Source organism: Monomorium pharaonis, chromosome 11, assembly GCF_013373865.1.
Source record: "Monomorium pharaonis isolate MP-MQ-018 chromosome 11, ASM1337386v2, whole genome shotgun sequence".
Classification (NCBI taxonomy): Eukaryota; Metazoa; Arthropoda; class Insecta; order Hymenoptera; family Formicidae; genus Monomorium; species Monomorium pharaonis.
In genome coordinates, this window is record NC_050477.1 from 5848212 (window position 1) to 5875054 (window position 26843).

General features: G+C 34.6%; 3 protein-coding genes across 5 annotated transcripts; 1 reads left to right on the forward strand and 2 right to left on the reverse strand.

Moving 5' to 3' along the window:
• Positions 1-565: 565 nt before the first annotated feature.
• LOC105838149 (juvenile hormone epoxide hydrolase 2) lies at positions 566-5052 on the reverse strand. The gene is made up of 6 exons (XM_012683465.3): positions 4303-5052; positions 3608-3800; positions 2611-2959; positions 1701-1891; positions 1319-1559; positions 566-1246 (listed from the first exon to the last, which is right to left on the reverse strand). Exons 1-6 carry the CDS (start codon positions 4486-4488, stop codon positions 988-990), a joined length of 1419 nt encoding a protein of 472 aa, XP_012538919.1. The 5' UTR covers positions 4489-5052; the 3' UTR covers positions 566-987.
• An 833-nt stretch (positions 5053-5885) lies between these two features.
• LOC105838146 (DNA-dependent protein kinase catalytic subunit) lies at positions 5886-21033 on the forward strand. 2 transcript variants are annotated; one of them, XM_028191324.2, is made up of 15 exons: positions 5886-6164; positions 6561-6751; positions 7002-7173; positions 7237-7352; positions 7449-7859; positions 8021-8199; positions 8301-8554; positions 8719-10228; positions 10313-11129; positions 11383-15482; positions 15565-16129; positions 16394-18745; positions 18831-19530; positions 19856-20067; positions 20126-21033. In XM_028191324.2, exons 1-15 carry the CDS (start codon positions 6038-6040, stop codon positions 20201-20203), a joined length of 11784 nt encoding a protein of 3927 aa, XP_028047125.1. In that variant the 5' UTR covers positions 5886-6037; the 3' UTR covers positions 20204-21033. The 2 variants fall into 2 exon arrangements, with proteins under 2 accessions (XP_028047125.1, XP_036149452.1); XM_036293559.1 differs by having other exon boundaries at positions 19856-21033.
• On the reverse strand, positions 20277-26616 carry LOC105838145 (protein will die slowly). Of its 2 annotated transcripts, XM_012683462.3 has the most exons (9): positions 25858-26616; positions 25560-25698; positions 24285-24381; positions 23866-24029; positions 23551-23640; positions 22833-22972; positions 22478-22709; positions 22293-22380; positions 20277-22090 (listed from the first exon to the last, which is right to left on the reverse strand). In XM_012683462.3, exons 2-9 carry the CDS (start codon positions 25647-25649, stop codon positions 21990-21992), a joined length of 1002 nt encoding a protein of 333 aa, XP_012538916.1. In that variant the 5' UTR covers positions 25650-25698; positions 25858-26616; the 3' UTR covers positions 20277-21989. The 2 variants fall into 2 exon arrangements, with proteins under 2 accessions (XP_012538916.1, XP_028047126.1); XM_028191325.2 differs by lacking the exon at positions 25858-26616 and having other exon boundaries at positions 25560-25725.
• Positions 26617-26843: the final 227 nt, after the last annotated feature.

Consider the following 26843-nt stretch of genomic DNA (forward strand, 5'->3'; position numbering starts at 1 on the left):
TTCTAACATTCTTTTTTCTTCTTCATTCTTTTCCTTCAGTGAGTATTCACTATTTTTTAACAATTTCGATTAAAAAATTACAAGAATCAAAATCAGTGTATTATCATTCAAAAACAAAGTGCACATTACACTAATTAGTATAATTATAAGCACTGAAATCAGTGAAATTTTTATTTCGCCTAATTCCGATTTAAAGAGAAGTTAAAGAAAAATTTAAAAAGTTTCAATTATAAAATATAAAACCAATCATAAAATTTTTTTTTATTGGTCCATTCACAGAACCATATTAACATCTTAAGATATTACTTGTACCTTTCTTCTTACATCATAATTATAGTTGGTGACGCTACTTTGTCATATTGAAATTTCGATTTCTAATGAAGCTGTAGTATGTTTAAAGTTGTCAAAGTTTACGTGAAGAATTTTATTTCTTAGTTGAAAATGAGACTGAGCCTATTTTTTTACGAGATGGCATTTTGATCAAGAAAATAAAATACATGATGTAAACTTTATGACAATTTTAAACATACTACAACTTCATCAAAAATCGATCAGTTTTAACATAGTTTATAACATAAAAAAATTTACTTGACTATTTGACCAAATAATTACGATATAAAATATGATTTGACGATATAAAATATTACATAATATGATATAACCCATAAACACCATAGAAAACCAAATCTAATTACGTAATTATTAGACATCGTATGAAGAACCGATAATTGTTTATAAAATACATGTACTAGATTAATACTGTGAAAGAGTTATATATTTCTAATAAGAATTATCAAACATTAAAAATATTGTATTTTAGTCTTATTTAAAAGCATGTTTAACAGTTATACTTTTCAACAGTAATAAAAATAAAAATTATATCGTTATAATTAAACATATATAAGCACATTATAAGTACAAATCTTTATAAAAGGTGAACATTATTTCTTATAATTTTGTTTAAAATAACGTTTGTGTTCTTCTCATTTATAAACTACGTTTACTCTCTTCGTATTCAGAAATTATTGTTTCCCTATGCTTCTTGTTCCATTTTTCCATCTCATCAACAGAAATCCATATATCATTTGCAAGTAATTCAGGTTCTTCGAATGCCGCAAAATGACCACCTCTAGGCATTTTAGTAGTGCGTAAAAGATTCACAAATCGTTTTCTCAGAACATCAGGATGTATCGCCATGATTTCGTGAGGGAATTGCGAGCAAGCACTAGGAACCTTTATCGGTGTCCTGCAAAGAAAATAATGCTTGGCATTTGCATCTATAATAATAATTATTATTATGGCAATAACAATTACGTACGATTCCAGACGTGCAGACAAGGATCTGTTTGACTTGGTATACATTTCAGCGTATATTCTCATGGCTGTCGTCATACTATTCGATACCCAATAGATCATCAGATTGTCAATCAACTCGTCGTATGTATATTTCTCCAGAAATCCACCGTCTTCTCTGTTTTTGTAAAACGGATTTGTGCCGGTCGAAAATTTCTCGATGATATACGCTGCCAAACCGGCAGGCGAGTCATTCAGACCGACTCCTAAAACACCCGACGTTTTAAAGATTCCGGATTTTCGCTCGTTTAATATGCATAAAATTTATTTCAATTCAACTTATAACCGAATGTAATTGTATGCCAATTCTTTTTATGTAATTGTATAATGTAAATACCATCGCGTACCAACTGTATCTGGCTTTGTAGCTTGAATGTGATAATATCCAGTCTCTAACAAGAAAGAAGAGAAACTAGAACCTATTTTCTTAGTTTTCTTAGTATTCATCCAAGGTAAGAAAGAAGACAGATTCAATATGTTTTTCAATAGAGTCCATTTAGTCAAAGTTATACAAAAATTGGAATGCATACCCAAGACGCTAACATAATATATACAATTATTATGTACATCTTCAATGTTATATATTGCATTAAATTTAACTGATAATTATATACAATGGAAACGGTCAAAGACAAGCAACTCTTTAGTTCACAAAAATAGTTGATTAATTTATTCTCCAATTATACAATTTCTCAATAAAAAACGCTCTGTGGTACGTTTCAGACTAACTTGTCCTTCTTCAGCCTAATCATATAAAACAAAGTTAACATGAAATGTCTAAAACTGGTTGAATCGATGTCAAGTCTAAATTATCAATTCGTCAATACGGCATGGAAATCTATCAAGTAATATGGACATAGTCGATTTCAATTAATGCGCATCTCATTTTTGCCCAGATTCCAATGCAGATATATGCTGAGTAAAAATGAGATGCGCATTAATTGAAATAGACTATGTCCATATTATTTGATAGATTTCCATGCCGTATTGACAAATTGATAATGTAGATTTGACATCAATTCAACCAATTTTAAACATTTCATATTAACTTTGTTCTATATGATTAGGCTGAAGGACAAGTTAGTCCAAAAACATGCCACAGAGCGTTCTCTATTGAGAAATTGTATAGTTGGAGAATAAATTAATCAACTATTTTTGTAAACTAAAGGATTGCTCGTCTTTGACCGTTTCCATTGTATGTAATTTGCGAGCTTATCATCTTTATTTTAACTGATAATCTTTAGAACATAAACTTACTGTTGCGGATATAAACATGACATAGTGTGAATGACTTGGGCACCCCAATCACCACCTTGAACGTAATACTTATCGTAACCAAGTCTCAACATGAGATTTTTGAAAATCACACTCGCTTGAATGGCCGAAAGATCAGGTATTGTAGCTGCACTAGAGAAACCGAAACCGGGCAATGAAGGCGCTATCACTTCAAATACAAAATCATGCTCAGGTTTTGGTAAAGTCAGTAATGGAATGACCTTGTAAAATTCTATTATAGAGCCAGGCCATCCATGTACGATTAGAAGTGGTAAAACGCGTTTTCCTTCTGTATTATTTGGTCTCACATGTATAAAATGAATGTCTAATCCTGTAATGCAAAATATGTATATATTACCTTATAACTCAATGTAATATTGAAAAGTAATAACGCAAGAGTATATACAATTAACTATGATACTTGAAGATTCCTTACTGATTTTCATTGAATTAAAATTTATTTCTAAACTGGAAATAATTCGAATATTTGTTCCAATATCAGATTGTTTTGATTTGATTCCATTTTATTTAAATCACACATATAAAATTATAAATAAAATATATTGAAATAGAATAAAATATATACAAATTCAGTTCTTTTATTATAAATAAAATAAATATAATAGCCTTAACCAATTTCTTTTAACTGTAAATTTGATTCAAGATAAACACTTACTCAATAATTTAAAACAGAGACAGATAAGACAATACATTAAAGAGTAAAATATACTTTTGAATAATGGAATTAAAACTAGTTAATATATATATAATTATAATATATAACTATATCCTGAAATCATTGTTACAAATAAAATTATATTCTGAAATCTTTTTTACTATTATGTAGATGCTATTAAATAGCCCATAAAGTCTAAAATAGTGACAGAAAAAGTTTCCCACCTAGTCATCAAGATACAAAAGTATTCAGCATTCCCTCCAAAATTGCTATAGTTTTATCAATAATAAAAGTATTTTTTACCTTGGATATTTGTTTTAAAATGCAAATACTGATTAATAAACTTTTCACGTTCCTCGAAATTATACTCGTTTGCCCAATAATCTAAAAGTTTGTGCAAAGTGTTAGTGTTAGTGCCATAATTCCAGGCTACGTCTTTTAATGGTGGTGTCAAAGGTCTCGTATGCTTCAATCTGTACTTCAAATCTTTTACTATCTGCAAATGATACAAATTATCAAATGATACAAATTATCAAATTTTAATAAACATTTAATTTGTTTAAGCCATTTTATTAAACTAAACCTCAATTAGGTTTTCAAAAATCATATTGTTTATGACAAAAATCATCTAAGTATCAAATTGTTCAAATAAAAATCTATTGTATAAATTTCAAATTGTTTAGTCATTGTTCATAAAAAGTCTATCGTCTACGTATCAAATTGTTGATTCATTTTTTGTAGATAAATCTTTAAGTATAGATGAGTTTTTTAATTCATCGATTACTCAATCGCACGGTGCGCAAACAAAGTTTTTACAGAGCAAAGTTGCATCTGCGCGTAATGCGATTGATCAATCGATGAATTAAAAAAACTCACCTTATATCTCTATACTAATTATCTCTTTTCAAAGTCAACTTTCTACATATATATCTGTCACTTCAGATAGAGATATTGAATTAGCATCGTTACAAAAAAAACATCTCTCTATAATCGCATACCTCTTCTGAAAAAGTAACTTTATACGGACGAATGTCGTTATTGGCCGAGCCCTCGGTGCCGGGTGTCCACCAAGTCTCCGGTAGCTCTAACAACTTCGCTCCTCGAGACGAAAAGTATCTTCTTGTCAGGGCGAACAGCATCGCGATGAAACCGATGATCGTGACAAGCGAAAGACAACAATCCATTTGATCGATAATCTTGATCAGTTCTCGTACAGATGAATAGTTGATTGATAGTTCTCCGACGCGTTTGTCTCACCTGTTAACGTAACTGTGCGTAACAAATTAATACATCGCCGGATACACCCATGCAGCGTAACGTGCTATCGCACTCGCACTTTGGCTTCGCCGGATGATAAACAAAAGCGCAGCGACGTGTGTGTTTAAATCTTAAGTGGCGCCAAAATCTCGGAATGTCGCGGACGAGAGCAATTAAAAATCTTTAATTGCTGGCAAAGTGCGAGCTTAATGCGGGCCCAATTAACCCCAATTTGTTTTGATATTTTATTTAAATTCGCTGATAAACTAATGGCTGGCACAGAGTAGAAAGCGAACCCACAAAGTAGAAAGCGAACAGACGGTTGGTGAGAAAACAAGTAGATTATTCAATTCGCGAAATTACTGTAGAATTTGAAGAGCATTTCGATTAAGACAAAGCTCAAGCAGAGATGTATGAACTTTCGATTATATTGAAAAATTTTAGTTTATAAATTCAAACACAATTATTGAATTTCATTCATTGTCGGAGTGTTGGACGATTAATTATACTTTGCTCAATCTATTTAGTTATTCCATTATTCAAATTACGTCGCCAACAGGGCCGTAAGAGAAGATCAAAGAGACAGGGAGCCCTGAAGAGCCCTTCCACACCCGCGCTAGGCACATAATTGTCGTCGCGCGCAACGCACACGCGCAATAGGTGCCATAAAGTTTCATGCATGCGGCTCAACCGGATTGACTGTGGCTGCGTTCCGATATTTACTATCAGTACTGAAAATCTACAATTCTACAGTATATGTGACGTAAACTATAGATTTTCAGTGAATATCGGAACGCAGTCTGTATAGCGGTGTACTTTGCAGGATGATTTTTGACGAGCTCAGAAAATGACTTTAAATCGAGCACTTGGAGCAGTGGAAAAAAGAGAGAAAACAAAATTTTATTTAAAAATTAAGATTAAACGTTTACAGATAAAATAATATAAATAATTACTCTATATAATATTATAATGTATACAAACATATATGTATATATATGTATATATATATATAAAATGTAAAATATGTTATGTAAATTACGTGTTACATATTATCTCATGTAAATATATATAATAATCCATGAATCATATAGAAGATTCAGATATTTTATCAAAAGTAGAGAAAATTATATTCTACTTTTTGTTTTAAGTAAAATGTAAATAAATAATAAAATAAATTAATAATAAAAAATTAGATAATCTTTAATTATTTAATTACATAGCTCACAATTTTGTAAAATAATAAATCATTATCGACACAGCGAAAATTACAATTATAAGCTATGAACCTTGACAACTTTCCGAAAGAGGTCTCTGGTCTATTTTGTCACTGGTCAACTCGACAATATTACGTCATACGATACGATACACATTTGCATGGTTGCATGTATACCAAGTATTTGATATTTCAACAATTAAGATGTGATTGTGATGCAGAATGTAGTTGAAACTAAAGAAAAGAAAGAAAAAGTTTGAAGAATGGATTCATATCAAACCTTTATAGACATATTCAAACAGGCTGCATCTCACCAATATTTTAAAGATTTGCCAAATATCCTTAAAGATGGTCAGCAATATCTCAAGCTTGTTTCACTCGAACATTTTGGTAAATATTAGTTATGCATGAAAACGATATATGATACAACAAAGTCTTATCGCTTATGAGTAATATGATTTCTCTTGTTCTTACCATGTTGTATTTAAATGAGAGATTATTTTTTACCAGTTAGCACTCAATTTTTTGAAGACTGATAAGCAAGTGATTTATTCAAATTTTTAAGTTCTTGAAAAATTCTTTAATTCCAAATTTTTAACTAGATTTTATAGCAAAATATGACTTATATATGACTCATGTTTTAACATGACTTACAATTATTCTTTTCTAATTATATTATAATTCTAACTGTACTTTACATATTTATAAAATTATGGATATATAATTTAGTTATATATTTATTTTAGTTTATTTATTTTACTTATGATAATTTATATGTACTTTCAGAATCAGTTGTGTGCAGTATATTTGACGAAAGAGATGGATTGCTGTGGTTTCTCAATCACGTAATCAAAAAATACCAGGTTATAAAACGGGTTGTTGACAATACACTAAAAGAAGCATTTAATTTTCTTGAATTTTTTATTATCCATTTTTATATTACCCCATGTTTTGTGCAATATATTCAAAAAATTAAGGTATTTATGAAACATTTGATGGTGATATTATTTGTATATAGATATTAATAAATTAAAATTATTTGTATTATATTAATGGATATTGATAAATGTCACAAATATTTGATTAGATATTAGAAAAAGCTTATTATGTTACACTTTGTATAAATAATACTTTAAAGTAGACAAAATGAAAGAAATCTGCAATATATTTTTGTAATTTAATTATATCCTACAATTTAATTACAACATTATTTCTATTATATTACAGTATGTGTGTCAGATAGTATTGAAAAAAAAAAATTGCAATTATTATATTAAAAAAGCTGCTTGTAATGTTTTTACAAAATTGATAGAATTATTCAAGGATCATGACTTGAAACTTGTCGATACAATTAATGAATTTAAAACTGATGAACAATTTGCTTTGTATAGGACAGAAGGTAAGAACACATGATATGATCTTAAGTATGTAGAATAATATCATATATTGTTTTCTATTGCAGAAAAAAGATTCATATTCTGCATTGTCAGTAAGATAATGAAGTACAATAAAAATATTTATTCGCAGACATTTTTAAATATTACTTTGAAACGACTAAATAACTCTGCATCTAATGAGGTAAAATCAATAATAATAAAATGAACTTATTTATGAATTTATTAATTTTTAACAATTCTTTATATGATATTACATTTATAATAATTTTATATGCAGTATAATGACATTATCAAACAACCCAAAACACACAAAAATGATTTCCATTTATATTTTGATGCTCTCGCTGACATGTTGGATAGTGTGGAATCACCAGACACAGTAAGGAAGATGACAGTTTTTCACAATTCGTATGAGTGGATTAAATATTTCAGCCAAACAAGTAGTCAGCAAAAAAAGAGAACAATAATGAAATCAGCAATCGATCTTCTATGTCGCCATATGGATCTATTTCGAGACTTGCTATATCCTGATTACAAGTACTGGCACAACTTCCTTCAGCGCTTATCATCTGAAACAACCATGTATGGTAATAGCGGACGGAGTGCATTGAAAAAATTTTATCAAGTTATTGGACAAATTCTTACAAATCAAAATAGCGAAGAGAATGATTATAATGATATATTAGTGGTAAGAGATTTATGTAAGCTAAATGAAGTATGTATAAAAGACCTTTTAATTTTTTATTTATGACTAAAAGAAATTCTCATGAATTAAATATTGAAGAATTGAAGATAATAAATATTGTATATTTTTTTCAATTTATTTTAATTGTATAATTTTTGTTTCAGTATTTTTTGCAGTATTTTGAAAAAAAATTCAGAGATTCTAACTTAGATTTAATCACACCACGATTAATCGCTTATGGCTTCAGTCAAATGGCTGCGCCATGCAAAGTGCATATGTCTGATTTCAAAATAAGATCTATGTATTCTATTACAACCAGTTATGCACTTCCTCTTTGTTCCAGGTATTTAAGATACAAATAAAATTTTAAATAATTATGTATATATAGTTTTATATACATACATAAAATAAGAGTGATGGATAATTTTTTTATCTTTTTTCAAGCGAGTATAGTCATTCAACGCACATAGAGAGCATTTGTTGTTATCAGGAAGCGCTCTCAGAAATACTGTGTCACATGACTGATGTTACAATGGAACAAGTTAACATTCTCGTAAAGCTTAGTGCTTACACGATTAAGAGATTCCCCGATTTAACAAAATCTAACAACGCTCTCGCGGTTTTAACATTAATTAAAACTATTAGTAACCTTGCGACCGTCAATAAAAGTCTGCTACAGCGATACCTCGACAGTATAGGTAACTAAATTGATTGACTTCGAGCAATTTTATTTGGATTTATAAATAATTTATAGTTTTATTTAACAATATTTTTTACTCAGAATTGCTTAAAAATAATTAAAGAGTAATAATAATGTGAAATTTCGGTATTTTCTAACTCTATTAAACTTGTCTGTGATCAGTTTACGACGGTGTCGCCTGGAGTTGCTCGCACACATTGGCGCTCGATGCGGAGTTGCAACAGGAGCTGAACGATCTGAAACAGATGCCAGTATGCTACAAGAATTATCTGCCATTGTGGACGGGGCTGCTGAATGCCGAGAGATATGCCAACGAGCAACTGGCGCAATTGGTAGCTAATACTATGATGGATGTGTGCATTACATTAATTAATCGACTTAACATAAACGTGAAACGAACGAACGAGGACACTGTATTGTCAGATGTGGCTTTTACTCAAAGCGCTGTGAATCAAGCGGACTTTCGCGTATTTGCAAATCTCGTGGACTTGTACGTCGACATGATCAATGCTACAGAGCTATCACTGTTTGTCAACACCGTGCACAGATTTCTTTACGAAATTGTCCGATTGTCATACAAGTATCCGCTGATATCTGGCTTCTACAAATTAATTCGGGTCGGTATGAAAATCTTTGCTCATACATTAGAGGAGGAGGAGAAGGGGGAGGAAGAAGAAGAAGAGAAAAGCTTAGAATCGCAGCAGATGGAGGAAATTTTATCTAATTACTTGTGGCACAGTCTCGACCTAATCCCTGGATTTTCCAACGAGCTACTGATCGCATGTCTCTACTTAATCCTGGACGCGCCTTTCGTACATGTCAAAAACTTATTACCGCGCACATTGCCAGTATTTAAGATGGCGTTTACTATCGGTCTGAGTAACTTAGACCTTGCATACACTGCACTTACTACTTTGGAGACATGGACGACGACGATGACAACAACGACACATAAACGAAATGAGCAAACGAACGAACTCGTGCGCGAAATCATCGTCTATCTGGAACCATATTTGCGTAGCACGGAGAGCTCCGTTGAAATCTCGCAGGACTTAACAACGACGAACAAACGCGTGAAGCGCATTGATGTGATTGACACCGAGTGTACGTTGCAAAATTTCCAACGACGAGTTCTGCTGTTTCTCGGATCTCTTGATCACGATTTGCTGACGAGTTTTGTACACGAGCGCGCTTCCCGCAGCACCGGGGCATCCTGGAATCACAAAGATCTGCTCAAGTACAAATTACCGTTGCCAGATGCGCGACTGAACATCCACTTCGACCGAATGCTACCGCGAATAATTGCACTAGCATGCGACTCCAGCGATCGACGCACCAAGATCGCAGCTTGCGAGGTTCTGCACTCGATAACAGCCTATGCCATCGGCTTCACTGCACGGTACCTGACCGATCCAGAGAATCGTGATAAACCTATCACTCTCTACAGCACTTTGTGCAAAGCTGTGGTGACCCTTGGCTGCGACTCAGACGAAGTCGTGTGCGGTCTTTTTCATCCATTGGCGTTGCAATTGATGCACTGGTTAAGCTCCAGGCGCATGCCAATGTCACCAGTGATCGACTTGTTGTTCGACGGTTTGACCGACGACTCAAATCCCGCTTTGCGCGAGTTCTCCGGCATGTGTCTAGCAGAATTTACACGCTGGTCCATCAGGTATCTTGTAAAACCTATTTTATTTTATTTTTTTTTACAAAAATGTTAATCTCAGAACAATTATTGAATCATTCTGTTTATTAGACAAAACACATTTTCTGAACACATAAAAGAGATTATCGAGAGAATCAACAATCTTGCATTGCATCCGTTGACGCGTAAACGCATAGCCGCAGCTATAGCCTTTAATCATCTCTACATGATTCTACGCGAAGATGATGACACGATATCAATCTATTGGCTGGAGATATTCTACTCTTTCGTCTGTAGTTTGGATGGATGTAACGATTTATCAATAACAAATGCGCTGTCCCATATTAAGAGAGTAATGAAAGTTAAGGCAAATCTTCTGAATACTCTCAATTCATCCAAACGTCGAAAGCCGCACGAATTTGACAACGCGACCCTGACTTATGCTCTGTATTGGTTGTTGTCGCAATGCGGGACCTACGACGAGCATTGCCGTGCGAAATGCATGGAGCTGTACGTAAATATATCGCAGGACATCGGCAGTTACGCGCAAGAGACGACGCAGAATTTCGTTCAAATTTATGGGATAAATCGACTGAATGATATCATTTTAAAAGGCTTAGAATCAGGCATAAAGGATATTTCCTTAGCTAGTAATGTGACGCCACTATTAAAAGCTTTAGACTATTACATGTGGTTGATAAACAAGAAATTATTGCCGATAGAAATGCTCTTTCTTGATGTGGACAAGCAAATTATCTTTTTTTGTATTCGCAGTTTTGCTTGTCAATTCTGGCAAATAATTACGGAATCTTCGGCGGAAACAGCTGCGACAACAATAAAATCTAGAGAACTCGAACAATTGCAAGTGTTACACTGCAGAGTTCTGATGACTACGTTGAACTTTATACAAGTGCTATTGGATGTCAATGTGAGTTTTTTTTTTCGATTTCACTACTTTTCATTACTTTTAGCTTATGTTAGATATAATTGAGCAGATTTATTGAATGATCAGTAACAAATTAATGAATAATCAACAATAATAGGATTATCGATCACGAATAAAATGATCGATTATTAATTAAAAAGTGATTACATTTTAATGATTAGAATTTACTTGAACTGATGTCTATTAATGTGAAATATTTATTAAAAAATAAATTTGCAATTATTCATTTTTTCAGATTATTCTACCAGAATCCTTATGGGACGAACCGTTGTCCGCTTTAACAATGAAATCTATAATGAATCCGCGAACGGTTGGTTTTGATGTGAAGAATATCCAGATGACAGATAAATTGCCACATGTCTTGGAAACCCTGTTAAACTCTATGAGATCAAAGTACAGCTATGCTCTGCCAGATACATTTACGAAGTGTCTTGTAAATTCTGTTCGAGAACACGTTATAAAGCTTCTTAATTTGTGCGACATCGTAGAGAATGATTCTTGCGACGATCTGATCCAACACGTTAACGGTTTGAGTCTGCTAAAGCGATGCGATATTCTCGATCAAACAATTTTAGAAACGAACGGTTTTGCGAATGCTGAGCATATGGTCGATCAAATTTTTAGATTTTTAGTAAGCGAACGCATCGGAGAGTTGGTCTGCAGAGACTTGAGTATGCGAATGATTGAGTATTTGCGTGCTTTGATGGAATTTCAATTTTCGCTACTCTCGTCGACAATAATTGGAAACATTCTGTCGCTGACTAAGAAACTGGAGGAATTAATAATCAATGATACCCCGGTAACTAGCGTAGACTGCACGATCATTAAATACGGCGAACATTTTCTGAATACGTTTGAAAGTGTAATCTTTAAATACATGTTGACACATGAGCGCATGATCACGGTTGTCTGCAACGATATGTGGCGCGACAATTCGTCTTTCTTGTTGAAATGGATCGAGGATTTATTGTTATTTTTGAGACAGCATAAGCGCGAGCTTCAGGCTCACGTAAACACCACAGTCGACATAATTTTGCAGCAATTCACTTGTTTGAACAACGCCGTCTTTAACGTGGATAGTCGTAAAGAGAGACTATTGAATATCTACAGCAACGCGGTACATCTGAAATCAAAGCCCACGGAGGCCACGCAGAATCACGAATTCTACCAATGGATTCGAGATCAGTTAATGAACAATAATGATCTTGAGTACAAAATCAAGATTCTTAAGAACTTCTTTGTCTGCTTGACAGATGTGACGGATCCCGACTTGCAAATGAACTTACAGATCCTAAAGATCAACAGGCGGTCCTTATGCTCTGATCTGTCTGAGACAAGTGTGAACGCTATGAAAGTGATCGACTGCTTCGAGACATTGCTAGTACTGCTATCGACGACCAAGTCTATGATAATGCTCAAGTGCGTGATACATTTTGCCGCCGGTGCTGGCAATCGTCTCATTAACGAAAAACTAGAGGAGCATCTACGCCAATATTATTACGGAGCATCCCTTGAGCACGTTTTAGAATCGCTACAGCTGACCTACGATGCATTCATGGAAACGAACACTACCAGTGAAACAGAAAGACTCGACATTCTACGCGAATTTCTTTTGCCGGCATTCAAGTTTTGCAACGCAATCGCAATCGAACGTTTTTTCAAGAAAAATATTCTAGATCTGAAAAAGATGATGACCAAAAATATTGATTGTAACGATGATGCAATCAAACAGATAATCGTATCGAAGATTGGATGTTTTCAGTTGATAGCGATTATGTTCGCCAGGGTGGACGAGAACAAAATAGATGCGAATGGAACAATCGCGCAGAACGAACTGGATCAAATCCTGATCGATAGAAATCATTATCGAGAGCTGTTCAACAACACTCTAAATACACAATCCCCCTTGAAGATAACGCGAATACCAGGATGCCAGAAGCTTGTACGTCTGCTACACTGTTGTGCGTACAATTGCTTGTTGGCAATCTTGAGCCTAAAAAAGGAAGAGTATTTCTATAACTTTGCATTTGGCAACGATAACAAGAGAGGACTTGTTATCTTGAAGAATATCGTAGACTGTGACACACAATACGAGCTTGATCAGACCTTCAAGGAGTATCCAAAGACTCGCGAGATCATCGTCAATATCAGAACCACAGAAGTCGATAGGGGTGGACGACAGACGCACAGATATGCTTATGTTCACAGCTATGATCTGTCGGCTTGCACATTGAGCGAAGATATTAATGCTTACGATCTCAACAAATGCGTCGTATTGCCGGCCAATTTTCATCGTTCCATCTCAACGACGAATTCTGACGATTCGCTTCGCACACATAATGCGACAAGCATCGCCTTAAATAGCAACGATTTTAACGAACACGAGTGTATGCCGTACATTTGCGTTCTATTGCGACACATCAGAAAGATATTCAGATTGAGCGACAAAGAGCCCGAATGGCTCAGACTTTTCCTCGAAATCATGCAGTGTGATAATCAGAATATTCAGCTGTTTATGTTGAAGATCATTTCAAACACAGCGGACGAGGTATTTAAACCTTACGCCAGATTTGCGTTAACGCAGATTATCAAGACCGTCACCAAATATTTGCAGCGACATAATTTGAACTACATCATCACGGATATTCTAGAGATATTAATGGATTGGTACGACGTAGCTGTGCCAAGCAGCGAAGATGGCAAAGCGGCGGCACAAAGACTCTTTGAGGTGCTCATCAACAAGGTATTGATGAAATCCGATAACCATCGCGTAGACAAGTACAATCTTGGCTTGATGAAAACTATGGTGGAGAAGTGGCGCAACTACCTACGAGTGCCGAGCGATTTCTTAAATCAGAAAATAATATCTGCCGATACAACTGTAATGTATCTCATTTTGGTTCTTCTTGATAACGACATGGCAGAGGAGATCATCGTTAGAAACGACATCGTTGACTTCCTGCTGAAGCCGTTGAGTGTCTGGGATACATCCAACAAAGACGAGCTGCCTTTACAATGCTGCGAGTGTCTCGGTTTGTACTTACGTTCTCTGGACAATGGCACACACCACGAGACTGAAAGAGAGAACAAAAAGTATGAAGTGAAGCAAAAGATTTTTACTATCCTTGGTTTTGTAAAACCAGGTCACACGATAAAGCAAATAAAACGCATCGCTGTTCTTTGTCGAACTTATCCCGAAGTAGCCTTGGATTACATCAATGTTACGATCTCTGCTAATGACCTAGCGAGATCCTACTGCCTGGAGATATTTATGTTGGCAATATCGAGATTTAGCACGGAGGAACTCGTGAATAATCTGCGCCGCATGGAGCTACAGAGGATCCTGACTAATCGAGAGTCGTCCTGCGAAAAGATGGCATTGAGAATTGTTCGCGACATCGTAACGACTGTCGTGCCGACGGATCTGTTGCCCTATGTGAATCTTGTCATCCCATACGTTAAGGATAGTATCACAGAGTACCGGGAACTAGTTTATGACATACTAATGAAAATTTACAAGAGATACTCGACGGACATTACGGCGGACGATGACGTAATCGTACAAAATCTGTTGTCCATCAGTGTGCAAAACTTACTAGTCGGTCTATTAGACCCGTCTCACGATCTGCAAGACAAAATACTGAAGTTCTGGACGGAGGAGACAAGTCTAAGCACGGAAAAATCGAAGGACCGGTTGATTGCGCTTCTAGCTATGCATTCGCAAGTGACAACGGAGGTGGATGCGTTCGCAACCTTTGTCGCGCTGATGATGTTACAGTTGACTACCAAATCGATAGATTATACCAGTAAGATGTTCGACGCGCCTCTGCAGGACAGCTGTATCTTCGAGAAATACAAGATACCCGTTTCCTGGCGTAGACGAAATCTGAGTTGTATAACGCCGATGTTCGTTGACTCACTTGCCTCTCAGTTAAGTTACAGCAGCTTCTCGCAGAGCGTCGATTATAACGACTTATATGGGACCTGCCTGACTCCTACGTTCTCCTATCCACGTCTCTTACACGGAGGTCTGAAATTACGTGCAACGCAAGATCTGCAGTTTGAGCCAACTCTTGACGATGATAATGCTGCGGATGTAGGCACGACATTTAATATTTTATCGTATGATATTGGATTCGATCGAACAACAATCCAGTCCACATCGAGACAATCGCTGCAGGTCGCGCCGAGGCAGAAAAGATTCACTAGGATTTTGGCGAATACGTCGGATGTCGCAAATATTTACCGCAACGAACAAATACGAAAGAACGAACAACGAACAGAAAGAATTAAGCAGGAGAATGCAAGGCAGAGAAGCAGCGTGAAATTGTACAGGTGAGATCAGCTTGGCTTACTTTTTTAAAAATTGATTCTGAAAAATTCTGATATTCTAACATTTTTCTTCATTTTTATTTAGAGATTACAGGATTGGAGATTTTCCTGATATCGAGATATCTAATGCGAGTTTGATTGTACCGCTTCAACAGTTGATCAAATTGGATCGGTTGATCTGCAAAGACGTGACCGTGGCTTTGTTCTATTCATTAATCAAGGAAACAATTGAGAGGGAAAAGTCTGATGATTTCCGTCTAACTATCGTAGAGAATCTGAAGCAAATCCTGCACAAGTCGTGTGAAAGAGACAGCTCTTTCAACGCTGTTATTTTAGAGACATTGCTACTACTGAGTCGAGACGCTGCTATAGTTGCCGATTGTGATCCACGAGACCTAGTGAAGGCATCAAAGGCGAATCACTTGAATACTCTCGGCGCTCTTCTCGTGGAACGTAGTTTACTGCCTCATGTGCAAGAGGACAACTTATCACCCACAACGAGCAAGAAAATGCGAATGAGTGACAATTACATTTGCAACGAGGAGACCAGTAAGTGGTCGCAATTGGCGTCTCTATATAAATCGCTAAACGACGTCGACATCGTTTTAAGCATCTTTCGAGGACGACAATTTTTCGGCCAGGACGTACAGGTAATTTTTGATGGTATTAAATCAACACAAATAGGTTTTTATGAGACTAACTTAAGGACCGAGACTAGTATTAGTCAATAATCTTTCATTTGTCAGAATAGTCAGCTTAGCTTAGTTTCGATATGTTTTTCCTATTTAAAGAAATTTTTCTGTCTTTCTTTAAAAAAGTCAGATTTTTAATTTCTATCGAAACATAATAAATGAAATAGGACTTATTGGTAAAAATCACGCGTTACTCATACTATAAAGACATTCTCTGCGTAGGAAGCGGCTCTCGCGGAGGTAGACGGCGATTGGATTCGAGCGAAGAACGCGTTCACGAATGCTTATGAACGAACAGAGGATCCATTAATAAAAGAACACTGTCTACGAGGGTTACTTGAGGCCGCAAACAATTTGTGTGACTGGTCGGCGATTGATCGGCTTGTGAAGGATCGTGCGGGAAATGGGGACTTAAACAATATCTGGAATGACACATGGAGGGACTGGATAATTCCATATGCTTGCGACGCTTATCTATATGCGTCAGAAGAAAAAAACTGGGATTCGAATAATGATTTAGAAGTTATCCAATCATGGATATACGATCGAGACAAATTACAGACCCTTATGCCCGTGACAGGCGAAAGTCTGGTAATATTTCTGCTGAAGAAGGATATAAAAAAGGCAACCGATTTGTTAAATAAGCTTTTGGACATGACGGGAAAGCAATGGGTCGAGTTGAGCCCTCTCTGTATCGAGCTGGGAATATGCAAATTATTCAAGTTGCAAATCATGAATGATCTGGACGCTTCGCTCAAGATTCTTCGATGCACGAAGAAAACGGATTATCTGAACAAAACAGTGTCGAAAGCGCTATTTAATTTTTGGTCGATGAAAACTCCCACAATTCGAGACAATCTTATACAGTGGAACAAATTGGCTGCCTACCGAGCATACTCCTCGATGTTGTTTTATGATAGTTGCCAAAAACAGAAAACCAAAAGACGATTGTTTCAAATTAATTATCAGCTTCGATTAGATATCGTGGATGCCGCATTAAATCAAAAACAACGATACATTGCCGAAAGACATCTGAACTGTGTAAGACAAACAGTCTGTGAAGAGGAATTACTGTGGCTTGATGCGAGAATCAAGCGTCTGCATGCCGACGTCGAAACTAATATGAAAAAGAAAATGATCAGTTATACTGATTCTTGGGAAACTTTGCATAAGCTGTTGAAGAGCAACAAACTCGATACCATTTCGAGCACCGCCATTAGAGAGCATATCTGCACGATGGCTTCGAAGATCGAATCCTTGAGCAGAGAGAACATCGTTTTTGCGAAATATTTGGCTTGCAACAGCACTATCCTACGAGATATAGGAATCACCGAACCAACAAGTACTCACTTGAGTAACATCCGAGAATATTTACTGCACTACAGCTTGAACAATTTACGATACTGCTGCTCACAAGACACGACTAAGCTCGGCGAGCACTATTGCACCCTAGCCAAATACTGTTACGGCAGACTGAACACCGAACCAGAGAACGACGAGATTTTCCACGATTTTTTGTCGTCCACTCTGAAATCCATGTTTTACGATTATCTCGAGGCTATGCATTACTTTCCCTGCTTGTTGAAGCCTGAACGGTTTAAGGACGAACAGACACGAAATACATTTGTCGAAGAATGTGCAAAGCTGCGGCCGTGGCTGTTTCTGCGTTGGCGAGATCTGCTCTTCTCTTTTCTAGAAACACCGTTCATCAACCGTTCAACACCGTCAATCGCAATCGCGATTATACCGATTGTGCACAGGCTCGCCGAAACTTATCCCGATGCGGTCGTGTACACGTATTACCTTACCATCGAGAGAAACCCCAGTATTCTTCAGAACGAAGAAATTCAACGGATACGCAAACTCTTGGGCGATAAGGCGGAAGAGTATGAACGGTTTTTGCAGGCGATACAGTATGTGGTGCAACCAAAACTATATCTAAAACACTACCTCGACAACGCAATAAAGGATCTGTCTCAAGGGAAAATGACGGCTATCAAGTCATTATTGGAAAAAGTATATCCGAATTCTAGCACACACGCGGCAGAAGAAAAGAATCCGCAGCCAGGCGATATTTTCGGAAAAGAAATCGCGAGTTACGAAGAGAAGATAAGAGCATTGGCTCATGAGGATCTTGATGCCGCGCGAAAAGAGATACTAAAACTTAAAGAAACGTTGAATGAATCCCTTTGGAAGCATATGAATAAGAACGTGATATATACAAACAAGTTGAGTAAGTTAAAAGATTATAGTCCCTTTTTACATAAGTATGTCGGCAGCAGTAGCGACGGTATCGAGATACCCGGGCAATACACCGGCGAGAAAGAACCTGAGCCGCGTTATCACGTAAGAATCGTACGGTTCGAGCCGCAGGTAGAGGTCATGCAATCGCTGCGTAAGCCGATTCGCATCAGTATAGTAGGCGACAACGGCAAGGAATATAAATTCCTGGTGAAGTTCGGTGAGAATCTAATAGTCGACCGGGGTCTGCAACAGTTATACTCCACTATGAATAGAACACTGCGCAATGATCCTGACTGCAGACAGAGGCGCTTAGCTATTGACACGTACGAGGTGATATACTTTTTTTTCAATTTGAATATCATCTACGAATAAATAAATGCTTTGCTATTATAACATGTGAGCTTTCTTTTCACAGGTGATCCCGTTGTCGAGCTCGTTTGGTCTTATACAATGGATTGACGATACGAAATCCCTAGATGATCTGATACGGTTCACCTTATCAAATAAGGAGAAAGAATGCTGCAAAATGATTCGCGATGAATATGCGGGATGGATAAACAACGCAGCGCCCATGAAACAGCGAATCACCGATCGATATAAGGAAGCCGTGTCCAGGTACAGCCAGCAGATGGTCATGGAAAATATGAAGAAGCTGATCAGCAAGACGAGGCAAACAGCTCTGCGCGACGCATTCGAAACTATCAGCTCATCTCCGGAGTGCTTCGTCACGTTGCGACGTAATTTCGTCACGAGTTACGCGACCATGTGCACGGCGCACTGGCTCGCAGGGATTGGCGATCGCCATTTGCAGAACACTCTGGTACAAGTCGCAACCGGACGTTGCATGGGCATCGATTTTGGCTCTGCTTTCGGTAGCGGCATACGCGCGCCGATACCGGAACTCGTGCCGTTCCGTCTGACACCACAAATCCTCGAGTTATTGCAACCCTTCACCGAGCGGGATTTCCTGGCGACGATTATGACCCACGCGATGCGAGCTTTGCGCAATGATCAAGGTCCGATTCTCGCTTGCATGGATATTTTCGTTCACAAGCCTATCCAACGGTCATTCAGCATCAACGATGACGAGATAATGAAGGATGATAACGATATAGGTAAAAGAATCTTATAACTTGCGATGAAAGAATATTCTATGAATTTCATAATAGTTGATTTCATCATGAGATTGACATCATATTTCAACGACAAATTTAAATGTGCATATTATAAATGTTACATAAATGAGTAACTATTTAAAATGTGTGAAAAAGAAATATATATAATATGTATTTATAAGATTACATTGTGACGCTTTATATATAAGGCAGGATGATATATATAAATTAGACAGAATGATACGAATCAAATATTATATTGAAAACGAAATATTTTTAAACGTCATCGGACTTATATACAAGAAATAATACATCTTATTTGTAGATTTAATATGGTCGTCCAAGAGAAATATCGAAATAGTTGCAAAAAAATTAAATGGAATTCATCCATCAATCATCACGTTGGAGCATTTGAAAGAAGCGCATAACGATGAATATTTTGCGAGATATTGCGCCATTGTCACCGGCAAAGACGAACTTAAACAAGCACGATCAGACCCCTGTATAGGAAACGATCATTTGACACCAGCGCAGCAGGTAGTTTTTATCAAAATTTTTGTTTATATTTTAATATTAATTATCGATCATATTTCAGGTGGACTGTTTGTTGGATCAAGCGAAAGACTTAAATATCTTGGGCCGCATGTATGCAAATTGGCAATCTTGGCTGTGATACTATATATAATTTTCATAAAATATGAGATATATTGACAATTTAAAAATAAGTACAGAAATCATTCAGGGAATTTTAATAGAACTTATTTTATATATTTACAGATAAAATAACAGGCTATTTCAATTTTTCTATTATCTATATAAATTAAAATTATAGATAATTATAAAGATATGTAGAATATACATATGAAAAATGATGTTTATGATTCTGTCTATTAATATAAATAAAATATTTTCAATACTATAATATTTATGCAACTAGTGCGGTAAACCGCCTTCGGCTCGTGTGTCCATATCTCGCACTTACGGGCAATAGCTGATCCGCACATGTTGCATACAATATTTTTTGTTACCTGTGCGTCGAAATATTGATCCTTTTGTGTGAAATGACACGTGAGAAAAGGACCCTTTTTCATGCACTGGTAGCGAAAACAGTATGTTATGTATATTATAAAATTTAACAAACATAGGTATTTTATTATTCGTAACTATATAGGATATCTGACAAGTTAGGATTTGGCAGAAAACTGTTATAATATTAAAATAGCAAAACGCATTTATATGATTCTTATATTAAAAATCAATATATATTTTTATTTTTGACAACTCTGTGCGTGCGTGTATGTGTGAATGCAATCGTGAAATATTTTCTATACCTTTTTGAGTCAAGGTTTATTAGATTTTGAAATGTTGAATTATAGATTTTATATGTCTATTTAACAGAAATTATATTACAATTGGGTAAAACCACCAAAAGAACACTTTATGTAAAAAAAGAAAAAAATATTAATTTCAGATTTTTCAAATTTTATTTGCAAAGTTATTTAATTTTAAATTTCAAAAAAATTGTGATTAATCTCTGAAATACACAAAAATGTCAGTAATTAACTACTCTGCTGTGCAGTAGTGTAGCCAGGGATGAACTATGAAGACTCGAACCCCTCAAAGACTTCAAGTTAATTAAAAGTTCCTTAAGAATAAAAAATACCTATTAAGTGAATTTAAATTTAAATTTTTATCAAAGTTTGCCTCTCGCGATAAAGCTTGTGTAATTAATAATTCTTTTATTTAAAGATATGCTTGTTTTTTCTCAAAAATACTTAAACATATTTGTTTTAGCATTTGATTATTTAATTTGTTCTTCTATCTCAAGTAAATTAGATACTTAATATTAGATTTGTTATTTGTACTGGATTACAGAAATTTATAATTTTTAATATAAAATAAATTTTTATCTCGTTTCTATAAAAAGATATAAAAATACTTTTTAATTCCCTCTAAAACTTAGATTTTGCTACGCCAGTATTACTGTCTTTAAAAAAATTAATAAAAAGATTAACTATGCAAATTGTTATTTTTGCTTTTCTAAGAAAATATTCTAAACTGTTTAAATTGCTAATATTAAATTCAAAGAAAAAAGTATATATGTATAATGTGTATGTGTATGTGAATGATAATAAGATATTATGTTTACTAAACATTTTAAACATACAATTCTATACAACCACCACAATGGGAGATTTGAATTATTAATACTGTTCAGTCAAAGTCAGCAATTTCTAATGTATAACAGCAAATGCAGACTCTAATATATCGAAATTAAATTACTCTAAGCTAAAGCTTGTATATCATTATGAATAATAAAATATTATTCTGAATATAAAATAGCATTTTACTTTATATCTAGAATCTATTGTCTAGCTTTACAATGTAATCTTAATTCTTTAACATAAAAACACGGAGATTTGTACAACAGATAGCAACAGCAAATTTACAAATTGTTTTTATGTATCGCTTTTCCACAATTTGATAGTCTTATCGTTTTCGAGAGCCGCCGAAGCTATAATGTTGTCCGTTGGGTGACACGTTGTGCAAAGTACCACATCTAAAGAAGATACATGTGATTAGTATAAGTAACACAATGGTCATTTCAAAAATTTGAAAATAAAATTGTGAAAAATCATTAAAAAAAGAAGCCATTTAGAATTTAGACACCAAAATTTTTTTTCAATCGCAATTTTTTGTATATACCGAAGACATTCTTGTTCATAATATCTATTCTTGTTTTTTTAATGACATGTGCTTACCCGTGTGTCCCTGTAACTTTTGCACAATCTCTTTTGTCTGTAGATTCCAAATGTACACCATATGATCTTCAGAACCGGACACAATCCACTAAAAATGAAAAAAAAATCATTAAAATAACTTTTATTGTCTCTACATATTCCTATCTGCGATATATTTAAATTGATTAATCTTTCATGATATCCACCTTGCCACCTGTTACAGAGAAATTTGCGAAGATGCAATATTTCTCATTTTTGTGGCCGCTGTACGTTTTGAGACATTTTCCTTTACTGTAATCCCATAGTTTCAATGTATTATCCAGTGTCGCTGCTAGAATATATTTGCCATTTGGTGAAAATTTGACAAATGATACTGGAGGATTGTCGTCGTCTATCAGAGTTTTCAAACATTGTCCTGACGCAGTATCCCAAATTCGGCTGTAAACGAGATGTAGCATATATTTTTTCAATATCATATTTAAATGCAATAAATAAATCCTTGAAGAAGACGCGCGGCATTCTTCCCAAATTGCCTTGAGTATAAAATTTGATTCTAATTACCATAATCCATCGTAACTACTCGAAACGATTAAAGAGCCATCCCTATTGAAGTGCACCGCACTTACAGGATCTGAATGTGCTGGCAAGGTTTTAAGGCATTTTCCGCTTCTCACGTCCCAAATGCGCACACTTTCGTCGAACTAAAATTAACGAAACTTTTAAATTTTATCTTACTTTGAGCTTTTTATCATCTTTGTTGTAATTACACAGTTACACTAATTTTAATTTAACAACCAATCATTAAAACATTTTTTTAATATTTTACTCTCTCTACTAATCCCTTTTTAAAAAATAAATTTTTAATTTTAAAATAAAAACAACAGGAAAGATATAGATTCTAGTAATCTCAAAATATATAATTTAATTATCACAAAAATTAATATTTCAATGAAATTCTAGAATGCTCAAAAATGTTGCTTTTTACAATCAACAAAGAATAAATATTTTCAAATAAGAGATTTTATGATGCTTCTGAGCATCAATATTTAGCTTAGTAACTATATTTCAAGACTAATGAAATTGTTAGCGCGCAGTTTACATGAGCTAAGAATATTAAATTAATAGAAAAATTGTATTCACCAAAATTGCAGACCACTGCAGATTAAATGGACAATCTTAACTTTATCTATATGTAACTTTATCTATATTTAAAACATTTATTGATTGGAGAATTAACTTACTATTATTGTAATATATGCAATTTATTTATGTTACTTACAGAACCAGAAACTATGAGGTTGGACTGTGGGTTGAAGTTACAACAGAAAACGTAATTACTATGACCCTTCAACGTTTTTAAACATTTACCCTAAAAAGTAAGATTCAGATTAAATTTTGAGATTGCTTTTTTTATAACATCCTAAAAATATAAACTTGAAACTTTAATTCCAAGCTCGGTATCACCAAGATACATAATAATGATAAAGTTTTCTACGATTTATCTTTGATGTAATTAGAGAACCATTAAAGTTTCAAAATTATCACTAATGTTCACTTTCTCTTAATTACAAAAAATGTAAAATAAATTACTTACAGAACTCAATTCCCATATTTTCAAGGTTTTATCGTCGGAAGCTGAAACCAATAATCTGCTATCGCTAGACCATGCTACATCAGAAATACCCAGCTTATGACCAGATATAGTTTTTTCAAATTTTCCATCGTAAGAACCCCAAATTTTTATAAGCTTGTCAGCAGCTAAAAATTAGAAGCGTATAAAAAAATCATTGATTTATTGTTAGTATATCTCAAATCTTGCAAATAACAATCTCTAAGAAACTATAAGATTGCCTTCCCACACAGCGGAAAAGCTTAAAACAAAATAAAAATTAAATCCATCACAGGTGTTCTTCAGTTTTTGAAAAATTTGAATTTGCATAACAAAAATTGTGATTAGTTCCGTTTATGTTTTACGCTTTTCTGCAACATGAGAAAAAAAGCACCGATAATTACCTGAACTAGCCAACCATTCTCCATTGGGACTAAATTTAACAGATGATACTGCCTTTGTATGACCGGCCAAAGTATACTTCAGTGTATAGTTAGATTTCTGCCAAGAATTAAAATAATGCAAATATGTTGGTCCAGTATTTATCTTACTGCCCTATTTTAATTAGTCAAACAAATGCTTTGAAGAATTTGTAGTGTCAAGTGGTTCGCACTCACAATAAATAAACAAAAGATAACGCGCTCAATGCAATAATGCTTTTGTTCCATCAAAAGTTAATTTTTTTTTAAACTCAAATTTCTAAATTTTTTACTTTTAGCATTTTTTACTATTTAAATAAACAAATTTTACCATAAATAATAAAGATACATTCTCTAAACCTTAAAATATGTTGTTACATTTTTTAAATTAATATCTTTGATACTTCTTGAACTGTATACAAACAAATTTCATACAGAACTACTAAACCCAGTGTGACAATTGTGTTATGTGACGGAAGTGTGACAATAAAGAGTTAAGTTTATTTTTTTACTTGTTCTTTGTTACTGCACTACTATACTGGTATAATAAGTTAGAATGAGAAAAAATATATTTGTTTCATTCTAACTTATCAGTGCAGCAGTGCAGTAATAAAGAACAGGTCTTTTAACCACGAGCCTAAGTTTAAAGTCAGTACTTAATATAACATGTTGGAAAAAAGTTTGTATGGCTTTAAATAAGATTCGACTATAAATACCAATATTTATTATCACATTAAGAAATGTATGAAGCATTTATAAGTTACATTTAATTTATTTTCGATTTTTTAAGAGGACTTTTTTGTAACATAGAACAAGTTTTTGTCCAGCATTTTCATCCCTAACTTAAATGTAAATATCAGATATCTCGAAAGAAGAGTGTTACGAAAAGGCAGCTGTTTTTATTGTACCAGGGAAATGTTAAATATCATTATTTCTTTACAAAATTTGATACGAGCAATCTAATGATCCCAGTTATGTTACTTGACAATGCATAAAAAATTAAGGTAAATAAGAGAAATGCTTGGCATTTCAATTCGCAAGACGAATGGCTTCGACATAGTTTCGATCATATTAACAACTTTCTTCCCTAGACATTCGCGTCAAGAAATCACGGGAACAATCTACATCGTTTCCTTGTGTATTTCGCCTTTTTGTTTGTATCTCGACTAACCGAACCGGCATGTCGATGACAAGAGTTTAACCTGTACACGCATCTTTTATGCATAAATTCAAATATGCATAAATATATATGCACATTACCACTATCGTATTTTTCGTCCCACTGGTGGTCGTGCTGGAGGAATTGTTCACGGACGTTTGGTGTCCCGGCGATGGGCCGAGAGGTACCATATTTTCCAATTGTTTATCGACAAAATTTTAGAAACGCGACGATGAACACCTGAAACAGTATAGGAAAGAACAGTAGACTCACTCAGTGTCTTTGATCTCATGACTAAAAAATCCGCCATATTGTTGGTTGTGCGCGGATTTCAATCAGTGGTGCAAGTTTTCGGCGCTGCCAGCACCACCAAATGATCCCATTGGTGGGGACACGCACAATATACTTTGTCGCCATATTGTTGGTTGTGCATATCGTGCGCACAAGTCATGCGCAAGGAATGACCATTAGCACGATTTTCAGCAGAGTGAGTGGAGTGAGCCTATTGTTCTTTTCCTATATGTACTGTGCTAACTGTGCCCGAGACGCTGCAAAAGAAATATGAGAGTGGCCACCACGTCACCGCGACCTTTTTTGTGCAACCGATATAGGAGATCCTATAATAATAATAATTTTATAATTATTATAGGATCTCTAATCCACCACTCCATTTCAGTCGCACGAAAAAGACCACTCTCAGGTTTCTCTCTAGTGTCAATAAAATCTTTTATTAGGGACTTTCAGTACCGTAGATGGGTGCAATCCTTTTGACGCTACAAACGCTTCGAAACATTCTTTGATTGGTCAATTCATAAAATTCCTTGTTCTAATTAGTCCATTAAAATCATTGATAACGTCACAAGTGAATCGCATTTTATATCGAGATGTGACCGTAAATCGAGAGAGGATAACTAGTCTGATTGGATTACGTTTTCGATATTTCCCCTTTTTATTAGGCGGTATGATCATCAACTTTCTCTTTCTATATATGTGAAAATAAGGGTTCAGAAACCACTATTTTTTAACATTGTTCAATACAATCTTTCCAAATAACAAAAAATTAAACATCCAAATAATAAAAAAATTATACAAATTATACCGACAATAAAAGTAGCATGGAGGGACAAGTTGAAACATATTTATGAGTGCATAGAAAAAATATTTTCATTACATTATACATAATCGATTCCAGAACAATTTTGCATTTATATCAAAAAAAATAAAAATATAATAAAGTGATAACATAATTTTAATTGTTTAATTAATAATGTACAAATATAAAGTTTCACTATATTTTTTAATATTCTCCAAAACACGAGTGCACGTAACATACATTGTTACCCAAATTTACAAATCATAAAATATTACAAAATATAAATAATAAA